Genomic DNA, 14,557 nt, shown 5'->3' on the forward strand with positions numbered 1-14,557 from the left:
AGCCAGGAGTAATCCTTGACCACCGCAGGGTATGTCCCCAAAACCAAAAATAAATAAATAAATAAATGGGCCGGGGGATGTAGCTCAATGATAAGGCACTTGTTCATCTATGATATCCTAGGCTGGATCCCCAGAACTTCACAAAATCAAATAAAATAAGAACAGGATTACTTGTTTTATTTTCCTGATTTACTTGCATGAGGCCCAGACTCAATCACCTGCACTGCAAAAAAGAAAAAGGAAAACAGAAAGTCAACACCTGGGGGGTTTCAAGTTGCAGCCAATATTTAGTAATGGAATCCATGTAAGGAGCAAGCAGAGTGCCAGGGTGTGGGAAGGTAGTACAGAGTCCTTTAAATTTTACAACTATAATCTCTAAATGGCCTTTACTTGTGACTCATCAACTGATAACCCGAAAATAGTTAACAGTATAGGTAAATATTAAGAAAGACAAGTCAAATAAGAGATAAGGCAAAGAAAACAGAAGGACGGAGCAGGGCTCAGGGATGTGGTTCCCTGGGATTTGTGTGAGGCCTGGGGTTCCATCCCCAACATCCCACATGTCCCCAAGCTTGGGAGGAATGACACCCTCACCTCCCCTCCACCAGCAATAGCCTTCAAGCACTGCTAAATATGACCAAAAACAAAACAAAACAAAAATTGGGACTGGAGAGATAGTGCAGCAGAGGGCATTTGCCTTGCACACAACTGATCTAGGTTTGATCCCCAGCATCCCATATAGTCCCCTGAGCATCACCAGGAGTGATTCCTGAGCCAGATTCAAGAGCAACCTCTGAGCATCACTGGGTATGCCCTCCCCCACAAAAAAAAAAAAATAATGACTTAAACAATTCTAAGATAGCATAGTTCCCAGGCCAAACTGAGTTCGAGAAGAAACCCACAAAATGTGCAAAGTCAGAACTGGAGAACAGTCCAGCAGGTCTGGCACTTACTTTGCACACAGCCTAGATTGATTCCCCAGAACCTGAGTCCCACCTGGAGTGATCCCTGAGTGCAGACCCATATCCTGAGTAGAGCCTGATATAGCCCAAAAATGAGGGAGGGAGGGAGGGAGGGAGGGAGGGAGGGAGGGAGGAAGGAAGGAAGGAAGGAAGGAAGGAAGGAAGGAAGGAAGGAAGGAAGGAAGGAAGGAAGGAAGGAAGCAAGGAAGCAAGGAAGCAAGGAAGCAAGGAAGCAAGGAAGCAAGGAAGCAAGGAAGCAAGGAAGCAAGGAAGCAAGGAAGCAAGGAAGGAAGGAAAGACGTTTCCCATCTGAGTGGTATTTAAGTCCATTTCTGATACTCAGTTACTGCCAAAGGGAAAAAGCAGCCACTGAGAGCTGAGAAATCTGGGGATTTCCCTTTACGGAAGACCGAGGCCTATGTGTGAGAGTTGGCACCACAGCAAAGCAGATAATGCCAAACCGCAAATTATATTTATTAATCACATCCGAATGTAAGCCACAGGTGGTCTGCACCAGCACAGTGTCAATGGTGAGGAATGAGACAGAACCAAATCGAGGGGCATGCGATAAAATACCTAATCATGCACTTCCAACATGTGAATGTCACACGAGACCAAAGACACCTGGAATCATGAAGTTGGACAGGACCTGAGCCCTTTCCCCGCTGTGCAGATATGACTCTGGATTGGCCCCAGCACCAAAAAATTAGGGCATTCCTGGATCAGTCAATAAAACTGGAATAAGGGGCCAGAGAGGGGCAAGACAGTCCAGTGGAGAGGGCACTTGCCTTGCACAGCCTGGGTTTAATCCCTGGCAACCCACGGTTTCCTGAGTCCATCAGGAACCCCAAAACAAACAAAAAAGTCCAAATTGAATGTCTTAGGAACTAGCTCTAGTGCAAAAGCACCGGCTAAGTGTGCTAAAGGCTCTGAGGTCGATCCCCTATACCACCTTCCTGCACTCTCCACTCTGCTCCAGCATTACCAAAGCCTGGTCACAAAGACAGGGGAACAAGGGCCCTTTCTAGAGGGCAGTGGGGGCAGGGAACAGTGGGTAGCTCAGGTCTTCACTCCCAGAGAATGATTCAAACCTCTGAGTTACATTTCCCCCACTTGGCTGCCTGGCTCCCCCAAAAGGGAACTGCACCATCTAGCTGGGGCCACATCCTGAAGAGACCAGGATTTGAAGGCGAGCATGGTCCCTGTGTCCCTGCCCTACAGGCCCCCAGCCTCTCTGATGCTTGGGCTTAATGCCAGTAGTTCCAGAGAGACTTCCCTGTGGCCGTGGGACTCTGTGTCCAGTACTAGAAGCTTCTAGATGGCTTTCAAGCAGGTGAGAAGCACTAAGGAGGGCAGGAAAGCCAGAGGGTTTGGTGGAAGCAGGGGGTGAGGGTGAGACGGACCCTCCAAAAGATGTGGGTCCCAGAGATGTGGGGAGGTCCTGTCTGGATAATGGCCAGAGTGCTGGGGTGATTGTCCCCAAGCTCAGAGATCCTGATTTGTTTCAGTGGAAGAACCCGCCAGGGCTGTGTCCACATGTGATGGATACATGTATGGGGAGTGTCTCCAGTGCCAGCCTCAAAGTGGCACCACACAAGTGCCCTTGAAAGCTCTTCATGACACATATCCCTCTGCCTGGGTTCCTCCCTCTTCCCTGAACCCTGAAAGCCAGGAAACTGAAACTGTAGAGGGGTGAACCTCTTTTTGCAGTTCATCAAGAGGAAGGCCTGGACTTTGGCTGAGAGCCATGGGCCACGCCACAATTTCCAGAAATTTGCCTCCAAGGTCCACAGAAAGCAAAAGGGCAGGGCAAACCACCACCTAAGTTTCCAGATTTCCCGTCATTGCCTCCCCACTGCCTTCCCACCACTACCCCCCTCCTTTCCCACTATCTAACCCTCTCTCGCCCTCCCTTCATCCCTGCTACATTCAGTGGTAGCCACCCCACTCAGTGAAAAAAGGACAGATAGGAATTGGTCGAGCCTTTTTAGTAAACAATATGGAGACCTAAAAAAGAAAAAAAAAAAACACTAAAAATTGAGGGGCCCACACCATAGTACAATGGGAAGGGTGTTTGCCTACATGCAGCTGGGGTTTATTCCCCAGCATCCCTATGGTTCCCCAAACCTGTCAGGAGTAATTTCTGAGCACAGAGCTGGAAATAACCCTGAGGACCTCTGGGTGTGGCAGAAAGAGAAGAAAGAAAGCAAGAAAGCAAGAAGAAAGCAAGAAGAGAAAGCAAGAAAGAAAGCAAGAAAGAAAGAAAGAAAGAAAGAAAGAAAGAAAGAAAGAAAGAAAGAAAAAGAAAGAAAGAAAGAAAGAAAGAAAGAAAGAAAGAAAGAAAGAAAGAAAGAAAGAAAGAAAGGAGGGAGGGAGGGAGGGAGGGAGGGAGGGAGGGAGGGAGGGAGGGAGAGAGAGAAAGAGAGAGAGAGAGAAAGAAAGAAAGAAAGAAAGAAAGAAAGAAAGAAAGAAAGAAAGAAAGAAGAAAGAAAGAAAGAAAGAAAGAAAGAAAGAAAGAAAGAAAGAAAGAAAGAAAGAAAGAAAGAAAGAAAGAAAGAAAGAAAGAAAGAGGAGGGAAAGAAGGAAAGAAGGAAGGGAAGAAAGAAAAATATATGTTCTGATGTATGTTCTGATAATCCATTTGTCGCTCCTTTAAGCTTTGTAGGAGCAAGCAATATGAAATAAATATAACCTGCCAAAGGGCAGACCAGGGTTGGGGGGAACCTGGAGACATGGGTGGAGGGAAGGGTACACTGGTGGTGGGTTGGTGCTGAAACATTGCACGCCTATTATGAACAACTTTGTAAATCCTGATGTCTTCATAAAAATCTATTGGGTGCGGGTATACTCAGAAGTGTTCGGATTTTACTCCTGACTCTGGGCTCAGGGGTCATTCCTGACAAGCTTAGGGGACCATGGGTCCATGGGAAAGCCAAGTCAGGTGCATGCCAAGGCAAGCTCCCTACCCACTGTTTTATTTCTCTGGCCCAATAAAAATAAATTATAATGGGCTGGAACAGTAATACAAAAGGTGGGGCATTTGCTTTGCACACGGTAAATGAAGGTTTGATTCCAGGTACCCCATATGGTCCCAGAGTGATTCCTAAGCACAGAACTAGGAATAAGCCTGGAGTACAGCCTGGTATGGCTCAAAACAAACCCAAAATAAAATTTCCTACTAAACAAATCCAAAAAAAGAAATGGGGAAAACTACCTCTACATAAGGAAATAGACATTAAGAATTATACTTATTAAGAAATATATGAACGGCCGGGCGGTGGCACTGGAGGTAAGGTGCCTGCCTTGCCTGCGCTAGCCTAGGACGGACCGCGGTTCGATCCCCTGGCACCCCATATGGTCCCCCAAGAAGCCAGGAGCAACTTCTGAGCGCATAGCCAGGAGTAACCCCTGAGCGTCACAGGGTGTGGCCCAAAAACCAAAAAAAAAAAAAAAAAAAAAAAAAAAGAAATATATGAAGAATATATTTATATATAATATATAAATAAATATAAATAAATATATAATATATTTATCTCCATTAAGTCTTTTGAAATTGTCTGGGGTGAGGGATAAAATCCGGAGCACAGCTTCAGCCTGCGACATAGTCTTGTGGAGTCTGAAAAACGACTCCCACAATTCACATATCAAGAAATGTCCTCAATCTGGGTGTTTCTCAAACACCGGATCTGGTAGTGAGCAACAGTCCACAGTGAAGGGAGGCCCTCACAATTTTTTGAATTGAAAAACAACTGAATAATTTATTTATTTCAGCTATATACTATATAATATACTATATTTCAGCTCGAAATATAGTATAGAGGCTAAGGTGATTGTGTTAGCTCCAGACTCAAGATCCTTCCCACAAAGACCAGAGGAGATGAGCCAGTAATGCAAAAATACAAATACCAGCATGCTGGGGCTGCACGTTTCGCCATTGGTAATGTACATTTTCTACCTCTGGACTTCCTAAAAAATAACTGCTATCGGGCCCAGAGAGATAGCACCCAGTTCACGTCCCAACAGTTTTCGACCATCTTCCCAGCATTCCTGGCCCCACCTGCTCACAGCTGGGAAGTCAGGAAGGGGGAGCCCCCCCTTAGCCCCCAGATACTCCCACCTCTCCTGCTGGAAGACCATCCCAGCACCACATCTCCCTGACTGTGCCCTGAGCAGTGACCCCTGTTCATACATCTGGGTGCCAGCTCCCATGGTGGCACTCTGACCCAGCTGAGTGCTGGGTGCCTCCACCCCACCCCACCCCACCCTTCCCAGGAAATGTCAACCTTGACTCTCACTTTATATCCTGTGCCCAGTCCAGTCCACTACCAGCAGCCATCTCTGAGATCACCAGTGTGCCTGGCTCCTCACTTTCATGTGTCAACTCCCACATGACCTGCTCTAATCAAGGGGTGAGAGAGGAACTCGGGCCTCAGGGGAGGCCAGTCCATATCACCACCAGGGCCTCTCCAGGAAAGAAACCACAGCAGCCACAGGAAGGGCTGTCACAGACTCCGGGACTGGGACAGGTTACCCACTGGCATCTGTGTGCATGTTGAGAGTTACTCTTCTGCTTATGTGCTTGGGCCACTCACAGTGCTTGGGGGCCCATATGGTACCAGGGATTAAACCAGGCCTCCCAAATACAATATCCACATTCCCCTCCTTGTACTCCTTCTCTGGTCCTGAACACTTTTTTTTTTTTTTTTTTTTTTTTTTGCTACACATGGCAGTGCTCAGGTTTTACTTTTGGCCCTGTGCTCAGAAATTACTCCTGGTAGGGACAGGAGAGATAGGTTGCTTTACACGCAGCCCATCCAGGACAAACAGTTGTTCAAATCCCGGCATCCCATATGGTCTCCCAAGTCTTCCAGAAGCAATTTCTGAGCAGAGCCAGGAGCAACCCCTGAGCGCCACCTAGTGTGACCCCCCTCCCCTCAAAAAAAAAAAAAAAAAAAAGAGAAATTACACCTAATAGACTCAGGACAATATGGAATGCTGGGGATCAAACCAATCTGGGCCAGATGTATGCAAGGCATATACCCTGCCCACTGTGCCATCAATCCGGCCCCACGAACACTTCAGTTGTTTATAAGCCGTTGATTTGTTTTGTTTTGCTTTGTTTGGGGGCCACATATGCAGTGGTTGACTCCGGCTCTGTACTTAAGGATCACTCCTGGTGGGCTCAGGAAACCAGGTGGTGCCAGAGATTGACCCCCAGGTTGGCGGCATGCAAGGTAAGTACCATATTCACTATACTACCTCTCTGTCCCACATAAAAAATAAAATAAAAAAAAAACAAGACCTGCTTGGTTTCCTGAACATGGTGTAAATGTGTAATTTTCTTCTTCCTTTTTTTCCTGATAACTAAGGTCATCTTGAGGAAAAGCCAACATAGTGTGAGGAAGTCTTCTGTGGCAATTCTGGATCCTGCACTTCTATTCTGAATCCCCTAAAACCCCCCCAACACCACATCCCTTTTTTACTTTCTAGTTCCCCTTAAACAAAGACCCCAAAGATGGAGCCGAAGCGATAGCACAACGGTAGGGCATTTGCCTTGCATGCTGCTGATCTGGGATGGACTCGGGCTGGATTCCCAGCATCCCATATGATCCCTCAAGCGTGCCAAGAGTGATTTCTGAGCGCAGAGTCAGGAGTAACCCTTGGGCACTGCCGGGTATGGCCAAAAAAAAAAAAAAAAAGCCCAAAGACCTCAAAGGGTGCAATCTGGGCTTATTTCTGACACCCTGCTCCCCAGTTTACCAACCCAAGGTCCCCAATAAACTCTATGGTTTTGTTTTGTTTTAGGGGCCACAACTTGTGGTGGTCAGGAATTACTTCTGGCGGTGCTCAGACGACCTTATGGGATGCCGAGGATCGAACCCAGTCGGCCACGTGCAAAGCAAGCACCACTGCCACTATATATAGCTCCAGCCCTAAACACTATTATTTGATCTTAGCCTGGGGGTGGGTTGGTAATCTGCGCGGACAAGCTTCGGGACCATGGCTCTGGCCACTATTTGTCCTTATTCTCAGTATCCCTGGAGGTCTTTCTGGGGACGCTTTGCTCCTTCTGGAACATACATGGTCTGCTTTCCCTTGGGGATCCACAGCGGGAGGCTGATCTCAAAGGAACCTGGTAATCAGCTGGGCCAGAACCCTGAATATCGGAGACCAAGGGCATGTGAAAAGCGAAGCAGAACGGTCTGGCCAAGACAGAAACGGCGAAAGGGGGTTCCCCGCCACTAAGCCCCTCCACTCCAAATCCATCCCAGCCTTCGGAGTGCGAGTGGCAGCCTGCGGCGCCACCTGGCGGCCAGACACGGCGAGCCACGAGTGACCGCGCGCGGAGCCGAGCCCTGCGGGGAGCTGGGGCGCCGCTGAGTGCGCGCAGCTTGGGGAGCCAAGACCCCGCGGTGTGCTTACGGCCACAGGTCTGGATAGGGGTGCACCCGCCCCGAAATCTTCCGAAGACCCCGCGGGGTCGCAAAGGGCACTGCGGGAAAGCCGAAGCATCGTGCGCGCGTGCGCCCGCCCCACGCGGAGCCCCGCATCGCCAAGCGCGCGCGCGCACGCACGCCCCAACGCTACCCGCGCCGGCCGGGCTCCCCACGCAGGGCCGAGGGCTGGCGAGCCGGGCACCCTCCTCCTACCACCAACCCGGCCTTGCAGGCAGCCCTATGACTCCGGGTGCGGGTACGGGTACGGGCGCGGACAGGCCCCGAGTGCTCTCTCCATGGTACCCACCGCGCGCGTAAAGACGCACCAATCTCCTGGGCAGCGGGGGACCCCCTTCGGAGAGCAGGACCCGGGGCGCCGCGCGGCCCAGGCAACCTCGGAACCGGTTTAGGGGGCACCCGAACCAAGCCGCTCCCACCCACCTGCCGGCCGCCGTGGCCAATGAGAGCGGGGCCCGGTGATGTCATGCCCCGGCCAGACCCGGGTGATCGGGTGATGGATAGGCCCAGGTCGGTCGGTCACCCGTCAGGGAACCGGAGCGCGCCCACCCACGGGGGTTCCGGGAGTTTCCACTACAGGCGGTGAAGCGTGACCTCGCCCCCCCCCACAACCCCGCAGCCCTATGCGTGCCACCCATCCACCCACCCCGCTGGCCGCCATCCCGACGCGCTCGGGTGTCCCCGTGTCACCTCCACCTCCTCCCACTCGGGATCCCACGCGTGCACTTCACCCCTACGAATGCGCCCTCGTTCCCGGGAGCGCCCAGCGTCCCCGGAGCCCCTGAGCCAGAGTTTACAAACCCCCCCCCCCCCAGGATGCCAGCGGAGGGCTAGCTCTGCGCGTCGGCACGTGCGCGCCCTCCAAGCCGGCTGCGGGGTAGCATCCCGGGGATGCTGCTGGCCCCGCCCGAGGCTGCCGGGGTGTCCCCGAGCGTGCAGTGTCCGTCTGGCACTGTCGGCCACCGCGCCTGTCCTTGTCTGTCTCGCCCGCCTCGGTCCGTCCGTCTGGCGCTGCGGGTGTCTGTCCGTCTGTCGGCGCCACGCCACACCACGCCGCGCAAGGGGTCTCTCGGGGCCGGGGAGGGACCGGGGAGGGAGGCGACGGCGGGGAGGGCCGAGGGCGGAGCAGGGGCGGGCGCGGGGCGGGCGGGGGCGCCGTGCGGCCCGCAGGGGGTGTGTGCGGGGGGCCGGAGGCGGCGGCTGGCTGTCAGAGTCGCCTTCAGCCTGCGCCCCGGAACATCGGCCGCCTCCAGCTCCCGGCGCGGCCCGGCCCGGCCCGGCTCGGCCGCCTCTGGTGAGTTTCACGGGGCGCCCTCCCGGGTGAGGGGGGATCCGAACCCCTACGCGGGACGCCCCCCGCCGCCCCGCACTGCACTCCGCCTTAACTCCTCCTCCTCCTCTTCCCCGGCCTCCTCGGGGGTCGTTCCCACCGAGGTCCTCGCCAAGCAAGACTCCGTGCCCCGCCCGGGTGCCGGCCGCCGCCTCGGATCTCGCTTCCCAAGGGGGACGCCCCGCGCCCCCTGCCCCTTACCCCCGACTTGTGCCCAAGTCTGGGAGCTCGGGGAGACACCCCCTTGCATGGGGCGGAACCCGAGCTGCGCAGGTTCGCGGCGCCCCGCTGGGCCACCCACCCCGCTCCCGGCCTGGGCTTAGCTCGACCTCGTACCCCGCGCGCCCCGAGCGCCCCTCGGGGGGGACCCCGCCGGCTCTGTTTGTTGGAAAAGGGGGCGGCGGCGGCGCAGCGGAAGCCCCGAGTTATAATTAGCCGCACTCGGATTTCCGAGTTAATCTCCTCCCGCATCTCCACCGGCCCTGCTTGCGCCGGCCGAGGGGTGACCGACCGCGGGCAGCCGGGGGGAGTTCCGACCCGGGGAATTTTGATCCCTTCTTGGCTGCAGAGGCCGGAACCCGCAGCGGCAGCTGCTGCCCCCAAAATAGCGCCCCCGCCCCCTGCCGCCCGGGAGCTCCGGGAACACAGGGTGCCCTGACCCACCCCTCCAGACATCCCCCCACCTCTCCGCCGCGCCGTGGAGACCCCCCACCCCAAGTTCCCGGCTGGCGCGCGCTCGGGGCGGGGAGCCTCCGGCCTTTCCTCGGTCTCTAGTGCCCTCCGCTGGCCGTGGCGTGCACCGGAGAGGCGCGCGGACGCGGGACTTGGGGCGCCGGGGGGTTAGGGCAGGCGCGCCCCTGCGCTGAGGCTAGTCTGGAAGATGCGCCGCCGCCGCCGCTGGTGTCCGCGGGCAGCAGCGCGGGGAGGTGGCCAGACAGTGAACGGAGCGGCGCTGGGCGTGGCAGAGCCTGCAGGCAGGCGAGCACCGCGGTGCCCCTGCAGCCCCTACACCCCCTGATCGCCCCCAACCCACCCTGCAGGGCCCCAGCCCTGGCCCAGGCCGGAGAGGAGAGGCTGCATCTTCTCGGGCGCCAGGGTCCTCCCCCCACCCGCCGAGCCTTCTGGCAGACAGGGCCCCACCCGTGAGAGTGGTCAGTGCGTGGACGGACCACGGCCTCTGGCTCCTGTTCACCCCTAGTGCCCCCTCCAGGGAAAAGAGGTGAGGGCCGGGGCCCCGTAGGGCACGGGAGGGACGGATTGCGGCCTCCCGCATGTGCCCGTTAGGGTGGGGGGAGCGCCCGCCCCCTCCGGCGGCTCCCCGGCCTTGCCCTTGTCCGCAGCCTTCTTTGCTGCTGCTTGCCTCGCTGCCAGCCTGCCCCACCTCCCCTGCAGCGCCCTGATAACTGGCCCAGCGCTGCCTCGCCCAGCTGTGTCTCTGTGTCTGTCTCTTCCTCTCTCCTCCCCTGCTGCAGACACCCTCCGGGCCCCAGACATGAGGCCCCCATCGTTTCAGGTCTCCCCACTCCTCCTCCTCTTCCTTCTCCTCCTCTTTCTCTTGGAAGGAGGGGTGGAGAGCCTGGAAGACCCAGAGCTGCTGGTGACTGTCAGCGGGGGGCGGCTGCGGGGTGTCCGGCTGATGGCCCCCGGAGGCCCCGTCTCAGCCTTTCTGGGCATCCCCTTCGGTGAGCCGCCTGTGGGTCCCCGCCGCTTCCTGCCACCCGAGCCCAAACGACCTTGGTCCGGGGTGCTTGACGCCACGGCCTTCCAGAATGTCTGCTACCAGTTCGTGGACAATCAGTACCCCGGCTTCGAGGGCAGTGAGATGTGGAACCCCAACCGTGAGCTGAGTGAAGATTGCCTCTACCTCAACGTGTGGACGCCGTACCCTCGGCCCACCAGCCCGGCCCCAGTCCTCGTCTGGATCTATGGCGGTGGGTTCTACAGTGGTGCCGCATCGCTCGACGTGTATGACGGCCGCTTCCTGGTCCAGGCTGAGGGTGCCGTGCTGGTGTCCATGAACTACAGGGTGGGCGCCTTCGGCTTCTTGGCCCTGCCTGGCAGCCGTGAGGCACCGGGCAATGTGGGGCTGTTGGATCAGCGGCTGGCACTGCAGTGGGTGCAGGAAAACATAGCGGCCTTCGGGGGGGACCCCACGTCAGTGACGCTGTTCGGGGAGAGTGCAGGAGGCGCATCGGTGGGCATGCATCTGCTGTCAGCCCCCAGCCGGGGCCTGTTCCACCGGGTGGTGATGCAGAGCGGGTCGCCCAATGGGCCTTGGGCCTCAGTGAGCCCCGGGGAAGCACGGCGCCGGGCCACGCTGCTGGCCCGCCTGCTGGGGTGCCCTATGGGGGCAGCAGGTGCCAACGACACTGAGCTGGTTGCCTGCCTACGGGGGCAGCCAGCCAAAAAGCTGGTGGACTTCGAGTGGCATGTGCTGCCCCAGGACAGCGTCTTCCGCTTCTCCTTCGTGCCCGTGTTGGACGGGGACTTCCTCAGTGACACCCCAGAGGCCCTCCTGGAGGCAGGTGACTTCAGCAACCTGCAGGTGAGATGGGCTGCTCCCCCCTCACGGACACATGACCCCCCTCGGTGCTCCCGGGAACCAACCCCGAGGGCGTCCATTGATGGGGGGCAGCAATCAGCCAAGTGGGCCCCATTTCCACTTCTCCGTCCCTCCCCACTAGGACTTAACACTGCCCCCCCCCCCACAGTTCCAGGGTTTGGGATTGTGATGACAGTTCCTCTCTCTGGCCCTTTGTCCACCTGTTCCTGTCTGTGTCTCCCCCACCCATCCACCCTCCAGGTGCTAGCTGGTGTGGTGAAGGACGAAGGTTCCTATTTTCTGGTTTACGGGGCCCCAGGCTTCAGCAAAGACAACGAGTCCCTCATCAGCCGGGCTCAATTCCTGTCGGGAGTACGGTTCGGGGTCCCCCAAGCAAGTGACCTGGCTGCCGAGGCTGTGGTCCTACATTACACGGACTGGCTGCACCCCGAAGAACCAAAGCTCCTGCGAGACGCCTTGAGCGAGGTGGTGGGCGACCACAATGTTGTGTGTCCTGTGGCGCACCTGGCTGGGCGGCTGGCCGCCCGGGGGGCACAGGTCTATGCCTACCTGTTCGAACACCGCGCCTCCACACTCTCCTGGCCCCTCTGGATGGGGGTTCCCCATGGCTATGAGATCGAGTTCGTTTTTGGGCTCCCCCTGAAACCTGGGTTGAACTACACCACAGAGGAGAAAACCTTGGCCCGGCGCATGATGAGATACTGGGCCAACTTCGCTCGCACAGGGTTAGTTGAGGGGCCAGAGGTGGGGGTTGGAATGAGGCGAAAAAGACCCCCAGGAGAAAAGGACAGATAGAGGAACAGGACCTGGGGCCTTTAGGAGCTTCAAGCACATACTTTACCAGTCTAAAAAAAAAATCCCACATCATTTTGGGTATTGTTCAAAGTAAAAGCTGGGTTAAGATAAAGCTGGAGGGGGGGGGCTCACATCTTAACCCCCTCACACTTATTACCGTATTGTTGGTGGAGGTGGGACCATCTTCCTTACACTTATTAAATAGTGTGTTAATGCATACACTGTAATGGAATATTTAAAGAAATGGAGCAGAAAAACTGAGGAAAGGGGAGAGCTGGGGCAGAGCAGACTCCTGAAGTTAGGGCCTCCTGGAAAAGGGGTGAGAGGTGAACCCCATAGGGAGGGAGGGCAGATCAGGACTTGCTGCTCCAGGGACCTGCACTGACCTTTTCCTTCCCTTCCGCAGGAACCCCAGTAGTCCCCCGGACCCTAAAGACTCGCAGTGGCCGCAATACTCTGGGGACACGCAGCAGTACGTGAGCCTGAACCTGAGGCCGCTGGAAGTTCGGCAGGGGCTGCACGCACAAGCCTGCGCCTTCTGGAACCGCTTCCTCCCCAAGCTGCTCAGTGCCACGGGTACGCTGGGGCTGGGGCCGGGCTGGGCACGCGGGGAGGGGACCCCTCTCTTCTCCCCGCCAGAGTGTCCCTGCAGTAGCCCAGGGTCCGCCCCGGGGGCAGGTGCCCCGAGGCCCCAGCCTGGCCTTCCCCTGGCCCTCCTCTTCCTCTTCCTCTCTCCAGTCCTGCGCCCGTGACTGGGAACAGTGGAGCAGGAACCCCCCAAAAACACACACTTTACACTCAGGAATCTCCAACCCAGCGCCTTGCACTCTCACACAAGACACTCAAACGGGAGGTCAGGAGGGTAGCTCGAGGGTGAGCGGCCATCTCAGGGATCCCCTAGCCTGTGTTGCTTCCACGGTGACAGAATTATTTTTCCATTTTTATAAAAAAAAAAAAAAGATTATTCTTTGCAGCTTGAGCCTGGTGTCGGGGGTTCAGGGTAGGCTCCGGGTTCTGCAGGACATTGCTGCACAGGGGGACTATAACCGGCCCTCGTTTCTCTTTTCTCTCCTCTCCAACCCTCGGATCCTCCCGCTGCTGGATCTGTCTCCCACTCGTCCCTGGCTCTCGGTCCCCGGCCCCGCCTCTACCTCCCCGGCCCCGCCCCTCGCGCTTCCCCTCCTGCCCGCCCGCCCGCCCGCCCCCGGCCCCGCGCCCCGGCCGCAGACACGCTGGACGAGGCGGAGCGCCAGTGGAAGGCCGAGTTCCACCGCTGGAGCTCCTACATGGTGCACTGGAAGAACCAGTTCGACCACTACAGCAAGCAGGACCGCTGCTCCGACCTGTGACCGGCCGCCGCCGGACACGCTACTTATTTATTTATTAATCAATTAAGGGCTGGGATGTAAGCGCCCGGCCCCGCCTCCGCCCGCCCATCCCGCCCGCCCTGTGCATGCGTCGCCGAGCCCCCGCCCCCGCGGTGCCTTCGCGCCTCCGGGCTGCCAATAAACTGTTACACCACGGGAGAGTGCACGACTCGGGCGTGGCGGGCGGGGGCCGTCGCTGCCGTCCGGGATGGGAGTAAGCGCCGGGAAGCACCGCGCCGCGCGCATGCGCCTGCGCAGCGGCGGGCCCGTTCGCTCTGCGCCTGCGCGGTGGGTCCGGCGCGCCGGGCCGCGAGGTATTGTGGGAGCGGGGGCTTCGCTCCCGGCACCGGCGCTCCTGGAGCCGCAGCCTCGCAGCCTTATGGAGCCGCTGCGGGACGTCCACGTGGGCCTGGCAGCCCCGCGCGCCGGCCGCCTGGCGCTGCTCTCGGGCCACTACCTCTACTACCACTACGGCTGCGACGGCGTGGACGACCGCGGCTGGGGCTGCGGCTACCGCACGCTGCAGACGCTGTGCTCCTGGCCCGAGGGCCGGCCCGCGCGGGTGCCCGCGCTGGCGGCCGTGCAGGCGGCCCTGGAGGCCATGGGCGACAAGCCGCCCGGCTTCCGCGGCTCCCGGGACTGGATCGGCTGCGTGGAGGCCTGCCTCTGCCTCGACTACTTCGGGGGGCCCCGGGGGCGCCTGTGCCACGTGCCCCGGGGGGCCGGGCTGCGGGACCAGCTGGAGACGCTGCACGGGCACTTTGCGGGCGGCGGGGGCCCCGTGATGGTGGGCGGCGATGCGGACGCCCGGTCCAAGGCCTTGCTGGGCGTGTGCCTGGGCCCAGGCCCCCAGGCGTCGGTCCTGGTCCTGGACCCTCACTGCTGGGGGACTCCGAGCAGCCCCCGAGAACTGCAGACCGCTGGGTGGGTGGGCTGGCAGGAAGCCGGCACAGCCTTCGACCCCACCTCATTCTACAACCTGTGCCTGACCAGCGCAGTCCCAGACTGACAGTCGGCCCCACCCGCCTCCCACTGGCCGCTGCATGGGCCCGACCCAACCACCGGTGATAATAAAGGCCCCCCTG

General features: G+C 57.9%; 2 protein-coding genes across 2 annotated transcripts; both read left to right on the forward strand.

The window, feature by feature from the left end:
- The first annotated feature begins 8,599 nt into the window (after nucleotides 1-8,599).
- On the forward strand, nucleotides 8,600-13,631 carry ACHE (acetylcholinesterase (Cartwright blood group)). The gene is made up of 5 exons (XM_049787858.1): nucleotides 8,600-8,711; nucleotides 9,788-11,292; nucleotides 11,551-12,035; nucleotides 12,512-12,681; nucleotides 13,333-13,631. The coding sequence occupies exons 2-5, from the start codon at nucleotides 10,240-10,242 to the stop codon at nucleotides 13,452-13,454; spliced, it is 1,830 nt and encodes a 609-aa protein (XP_049643815.1). The 5' UTR covers nucleotides 8,600-8,711; nucleotides 9,788-10,239; the 3' UTR covers nucleotides 13,455-13,631.
- A 312-nt stretch (nucleotides 13,632-13,943) lies between these two features.
- Nucleotides 13,944-14,547, forward strand: UFSP1 (UFM1 specific peptidase 1 (inactive)). The gene has a single exon (XM_049787893.1). The coding sequence runs from the start codon at nucleotides 14,074-14,076 to the stop codon at nucleotides 14,479-14,481; it is 408 nt and encodes a 135-aa protein (XP_049643850.1). The 5' UTR covers nucleotides 13,944-14,073; the 3' UTR covers nucleotides 14,482-14,547.
- Nucleotides 14,548-14,557: the final 10 nt, after the last annotated feature.

Source organism: Suncus etruscus, chromosome 15 (genome assembly GCF_024139225.1).
Source record: "Suncus etruscus isolate mSunEtr1 chromosome 15, mSunEtr1.pri.cur, whole genome shotgun sequence".
NCBI lineage: Eukaryota > Metazoa > Chordata > Mammalia > Eulipotyphla > Soricidae > Suncus > Suncus etruscus.